Here is a 6,780-nt window from a genome sequence, read left to right as displayed (position 1 = left end):
CCTTCATCCCTCAACTGTCTCCCTTCGCACGTATTAAGTTAAAATGATGGCATGGGTTCCGTGAAACATTTCGACCTTCTATTGCTTCCGAGTATATAAAATGTGAAAATGATTAGGAAATGGTAAACTTAATAAAGTTTAAATGGGGCAAGCCGTCACATTCTCATCTTAAATGCTCCCAAAGTTTAACATCCTTCCGCTAGTTAAACTTAAATAAGTTTGAAAACCAAATAGACACAATAAACTTTTCTTTATTTTCTGCATAAATGGGATAAAAGTATTTGAAAGACATTTGGTCGACTGGGCTGGTTGGTTTGCCCTCATGCCCACCACGATGATGATAAATACAAGTGAGAGGATAGGCAAAGCTCATTAAAGAACGCACTCCCCGAGCAAACAGGCATCTTCGGGTTGGACTGATTATTTATCGGGACAAAGAACCGAGTCCAAAAAGGAGACTTGGCATTAAACGTATGTGGTGTATATGGCGCAGACGTTATTTCTTTCTCTGTATTTCCATTTTCTTTCCTCTACCGCTAGGCTCAATAAGGGGATTGGGGTGAGGAGGAGCCCGGGGTGGTATAATCAGCTGGTCAACGCAGGTCAAATTATTTATTCCTTTAATGTCGATATTGAGCAGTTTTGAGCCTGAGCTACGAACATGAATGCACGAGAAGTAACATTCCATTGGTTTCCATGGCAACTGCTCCCCGTTTACAAGTCCTGAGCTACTCTTTGTATGAGGAATCCACAAACCCCATTGATTTCACAAAACCCCAAGAGTAATAGAAACTATTTTGTGACAGACATGTTTATTACAAAAAGAAATGTCCTTCCTACAAAGGATCCCACGATTGGAAATATATGAAACAAACTCGATGACGTGTGCCGTTATGTACAGGCGCTCCAGTTATAAGAACCATTCGTCTCTGAATCACGCTTTGTGAAGATCGTCCAGAATGATCCCACGACGAGGAGACTTAGGCGCAGACAGGACACACCGATGAGCCAAAGCGATTACCGATGTCCCTTCCAAGCAGGTTAATACCAGAAGGACCTCCTGTGACGCCTGTCTTCAACAATACCCATCTTTTCCATGATTTCCTCCTGAAGGGTCTTCAGCGAAGGAACATATGTCTTTTCTAGCGCATCTTCCACCGAGGTGTCCTTTGGGCCATCTTACATAAAACAATAGCAAGTATCAGTAATCAGAGATGTTCATGTAATGAAGAAGACCACGTGTTTTAGCAGCTATATAGTTGCTGGCTCCCCATCTTTGACAGGAGCTTTGCTCATACACCAGATGTCCTTAGTTAAATGGCGTATGGTAAGCGCATGCACGGTTATCCTCACCTTTCCACTGCTCGGGGATGATTCCGTCTCGTCTCTGCAGCACAGGTTTGGGAATGATTCTCCCGGTTCTCACAGACACCCGTACCTTTTCACCTTCCTCTGTGTATCTCCATTCCACCTCCGTCGGTTTCCTTCAAGGGTGGAACAAAAGAACCACCGATATCACACCCATCAGTTAAAGGGGCCGGGACCGGTACATAACCTCAACAGGTGGGTTGACTTGAGTTGGGCCAATGCCAACTGGACTGGCTCACCCGCACCTAGAACATGTATACCTTATAGAGGTCTGCTCTCTCATGCCTATGGGCTGGTGTTCGGTAATTAAGTATTTCAGGAGATCTACGAACGTTTCTCACCTGTCTGTGGGATCGATGAGAGACACCTGGTTGAGCAGGAGAGGAGCTTCACTGGCAACGTAGGTCCCCCTATAATCGCCGGTACGCCCAACGTAGCGATAGTGCTTAATCAAAACAGAGAAAGTGATGAAAGGTCTCACGGTGGTTCCTTTGAGGTCCGTGGCGGCACGTAAGGACACCCGGTATATAAATACATTCAAATACGTGTCAATCCATATTAACTGGTAAAAAGAAAAAGGGCAATGGTGACCTTACCGCATTTAGACCGTCTACGACTACCCAGTTCCGAGCTCGCACAACCTGAGTAACCTTCCCCTGCTTGCCAGCGTCTCGGCCAGAAAGGACTTCAACCTTGAGGAAAGCCAAGAGGAAAAAAGCTCAGACGTTCTCCGAAGCACAGGAGGATCACAGTTTGAAGAGCACGCCCGTGTTGGATCGTAAGCTCTTTGGAAGAATATTTTGGCGGCCAGGGAACCGCTCTTTATCTTACCGTGTCTCCCCGGAAATACTTCCATTCCTTATCGCTGATGGGCTCTACGAACACCTTGGACCTCCTCTTCCCGGGAGGGTTCTTGCGTTGTGCCGCTATAGTAGAGGGCCGACTCATGCCAAACCGGTAATCGGGGGGCAGCTTGAGCTTGGATGCTGCAGCGAGAAGCTGAGTCAGACGCATGTCTTCAAGGAAGCGGCGTGGCTTCTAATCCCAATCGTAAGCGTCTCCGTCACTGAAGAAGCGAGAAGAGCTGTTACAGCGTCATCGTGTCTCCTCGATAATACGTTCGGAGGTGGGAAGCAGTGTTGCGGCACATGATACCGCTGTGCTTTTTTGGTGTAATTTACATTAATACAGAATTACAACTTTTTTGTTAGTAAATATATATATTTAAAATACATGGCACGGGGTAGCACATATACACACATACATCACTTTTCCGATGAAGCAAAGCCAGCATCACCCCCATGTGGCCACTGAACTGCAAACCCTAGCTGGCTGAGAGTCATAAGAGTAGCACCTCACAGCTGCTGATCTAAATTAAAAATCATTAAAAAGCCCCAGACATGTATTTTTTATTGATAAATCGGGGAATTTAACCACTTAATATCTGCTAACATTCTCCAGTTTTTGTGCTGACAGCAGTAAGTGACAACAATGAATAAGATTATATGGAATACTGGCCCCCGGGGCCCCTGATGGACGCATAGGCAGCTGCCTTAGTGTTGCACTGGATGGTTAATAAGGGGCTTTAAGCCCAGCGCGCTGTATAATGTAATATGATGAAGCGCTCACCCCCTGATGCAGGACACAAGGAATCACAACCGGTATAACCCCTGCAACCCTCTGCATGAACAGGAAGTGCCAAAAGCACATGTCACTTCCACACATCTCAACTTTGACCTTTAAACTCCGCCCTCGGCAATGCCCCCCACTACACCAACAGAAAACAAGCCAATCTTGGGTTATTCCTCAACCCCTCTGATTGCTCTTCGTGTATTTACTCCCCAACATCAAATAAAATGCTTTATTTCAGCACTCCAAGCGTGCATCGTTCTGCAAAGCATCATGGGAGTTGTAGTTCACTCAGCTTCCTGCTTCTTCTTTTTTTAAATAAGCTTTATTTAAACTGTGAATGACATTCTTGTGACAGGGTTGTTTGGCATGGATTAAATTATGTTATAATATTTTATTATACTTTAAAATATTCAAATGAAATTATTTTATTTTTCTTTAACATATTCAAATTAATCTATAATATTTTATTTTTCTTTAAAATATTCAAATTAAATTTGGCATAGACATATCTCAGACAGGTGACCAGGATTTTGAAAGTGTCCCAAAATTAGATAAATTATGCTGGAAAGATGTCGTTATAGAAACTGCCCCAATAAGCATGCAAAACGTTTTACTGAAATAAAGGGTTAAGAAAACATGGCTTCCTTCGCCATTCCTTAATACAAAGCCAGCGATAATGCTGTAATCTGAAGGCTTTAGCTTCTGTGCTGTGTGTATTGGAGGTACTTTTATTCCGGTCACTCTTTAAGCCCCAAATTGCCCTCTTGTCCCCCTTTCCAACCCTGACGCCCCTCTTTTCTAGGAGGTCAGAATGTTTGCTGGGTATGAGGGTATCGCAGGGTTCTACAGCCCTAAAAGCCCCAACAATGTGCATAGAAACAGCAGAAAATGGCATAGTAAATTATACAGGGTAAATAAAACCCATTATTCTTCTTCTAAAAGCTTTATATAGAAAGTCTTACCAAAACCATCAGCCCACCCTTAGAAGTACCCCACATTTGGCCATTCGGAATGCTGGGAGTTACACCGAAACTCCTTTCCTCCTTCGTCTGTGACGTATATGTACAATGATTAATATAATATAAAATCCTAGTAGCTTATTTATGTCGTTTCACATGGGTGGCTGGCGCACTTCTCGTAAGTCACCACTAGATGGCCTTGTAGTGCTACGTTTCTACCCCACCAAGGATTCATCTGCGAGCTTTGTAAAGTGTCAAGTGTATTTTTATTGAAAGTAAACGCCTATATAAAGAAGCAAATAAATAGTTAGTGCCTGGGATACTGAATCGGGTAAATGTGGAAGACACACTCTGGTTTATAAGCTTCTCATTTCTCCTCCTTAAGCACAGGTGACTCTCAATCTCAAGACGCTGGGTCAAATTCCCAGGGTCACACGGCCTGGAACAGAGTCATTCATACATAACATTGATGCGATGATATCTAAGAGCGCCTAATAAGTGCGTTGCCTTCCAACGTGTCATGGTTGAGACCCCTGTTGGAATGCAGGCGATTCAACTAAGTGTGTTGTTAAACAATACTGATTTATTATGTTCAAAACTAAGCTAAAAATCACTCAATAACCATCCCCCCCCCATGTTGATGGTCCTTCTCTACCAGCTTCCGGAGCTACTGACCATGATGTGTGACCACAGACGTCTTCACACCCACTACTCGCATCTTCAGTCATCAACTTTATTTTATAAGACGATTCGTAAAGTGCGTATTTCTTCACCATCATGAGAATGATCTCAGAGACTCTGTTCCTTGCGCTGATGGCATTTCTCTTGGTCCCTGGTAAGTAAACAGAGCGATTTAAGCATTTCTTATGATCTGGGGTATAAAAAAAAAAAAAACATTTTTTTTTTTTAATAAAGCTGAAATTGTTTCTATTTATATAATTGTAGCGAATTCCGGACAAAGAAACAGGAAGGATACAATGTATTTGGTAGGAAAAAAAAAAAGAAACATCATCAGAAATATACTTGTTTTATCTGAGATCTAAACATGTTTTATATATATATATATATATATATCCTTTATAATGACCAGTTTTATTATTAAGAGCCTGGTGTACAGCACTGTGGAATAAAAACATACATGATAGAAGTTTAGGAAATATACAATGTTTTGTATGCTATTAATAATGCAATATGTTCTACTTTACTGAGAGGGTGGTAGATAAGTAGAAGTGGCAGAGGCCAATACAGTGAGGTGATTTAAACATGCATGGGACAGGCATATGGCTCTTAATTGTAAGACGCGACCAACAACTGATTAAAGTCTTTACAGCAAGAATATTAGGCAGACTAAATGGGCCAAATGGGGCCGATCTGCAAACTCTATCTTTCTATATGATTAATTAATAACATAATAATAATACCATTAACTATAGTAAACAGCAACATTAAAAAGTTATTTTTCAATAATAATATACATTAAGAGCAGAATTGGGGAGATTGGAATTCTAAACAGGTGTTAGGAAATATTGAAATAAGATTGAAATATTCAATTCTTTGGGGTACAAGGAGTATAATATTCCAATGCCTTACAGCACAAGACGATGGTGCTGCGCTGCCTTCTAGATCCCTCCGTCCGCCTGGCCAGCCATTGGAATTTGCAGGGTCTCATAGAAGAGGTCAGGTGGGACAAATATAAAATCGCTGACTTCACCAATTTGCAGATAAAGATTTATTTCCCCCAATCCAGCGACCCTGTGGAAGCATTTATTAACGGGACAGAACAACTGATTCGGGATTGGAGAGATAAGGACGGCAGTATTTACACAGCTACCATATCTCTTCCAAGCAGAATTCTTGAATGCTTTTTTCAACCTCACTGCGTACAATGAGCATTCCATCGCACCGTTTGGCGTACGTAGCACCAACAGATTCCACGGCGTTTCACAATGAGGGTAAAAGGACAGTGAGGTGAAACTGCAACTATCCTGCCAACTCCCACTTTAGTGAATAAACCCTAGAGAGAAGTGTAAACAGAAACGGACGGTGGGATTAGGATATCATAATTTAAAATTAAGGATCAGTCAAGAAAATCCTTTTTTTAGATTTATTTAATAACAGAGCCAGCCCTGGGCATCTGGTGAAAGTAGAAACATGGATTTTTTTTCATAGAAAAAATGTAAATAGTCATAAAAATATCATTATTATTATTATTATAATAATCATTAAACACATTCATTTGTATTAATAATCAAACACAATCATTAGTATTCATTGGGTTTTACGCTCACATTTATGATTTTTCCGTCTTAGTTCCCGCAGCACTTGATACCCCTATGCAGGTAAATGGGGTATTAAGACAATCTGTCCGTCTGTCCGGCAATTTGAATTTCACTTCTGCCGTGGAAGAAGTCAGGTGGCTGTATAAACCCAGCGGTGGCGCCTCCATCATTATGAGGATCGTTACAGGAATCGTATAGAAACATCTAACGATGCGACGGAATTGCTGATCCGGGATTTGGGAGAGGGAGACAGCGGAGTTTATCTCCAAACCATTCTTTTTGCAAACAAAAAAACACAGGAATTTTTATTTAATCTCACTGTATACGGTACGTACTCCATCAATGCATCCACTGTAGCATAATCAGAATAATCAGAAGACACATTATAATGGTTGCTATGGTAATAACACATGGGTTTTCTAAAAAAATTTGCTCCAGAATTACTTGTGTAATAAAAATATTATAAAGTTCTAGCCACCTATATTAAAAAATCCCTCCATCTCATTACAGAGCCAGTTCCTTCCCCGGTCATAAGGGATGAA

At 41.4% G+C, this 6,780-nt stretch overlaps 1 protein-coding gene across 1 annotated transcript; it reads right to left on the bottom strand.

Annotated features, from left to right (window-relative positions):
- Positions 1-795: 795 nt before the first annotated feature.
- Positions 796-3,091, bottom strand: MRPL24 (mitochondrial ribosomal protein L24). The gene is made up of 6 exons (XM_053474305.1): positions 2,998-3,091; positions 2,200-2,434; positions 1,965-2,060; positions 1,710-1,813; positions 1,354-1,484; positions 796-1,178 (listed from the first exon to the last, which is right to left on the bottom strand). The coding sequence occupies exons 2-6, from the start codon at positions 2,380-2,382 to the stop codon at positions 1,042-1,044; spliced, it is 651 nt and encodes a 216-aa protein (XP_053330280.1). The 5' UTR covers positions 2,383-2,434; positions 2,998-3,091; the 3' UTR covers positions 796-1,041.
- Between the last annotated feature and the right edge of the window lie 3,689 nt (positions 3,092-6,780).

Source organism: Spea bombifrons, chromosome 9 (genome assembly GCF_027358695.1).
Source record: "Spea bombifrons isolate aSpeBom1 chromosome 9, aSpeBom1.2.pri, whole genome shotgun sequence".
Lineage (NCBI taxonomy): Eukaryota > Metazoa > Chordata > Amphibia > Anura > Pelobatidae > Spea > Spea bombifrons.
The sequence above is the reverse complement of the archived record's forward strand: the minus strand, read 5'-3'. Positions and strand labels throughout refer to the sequence as shown.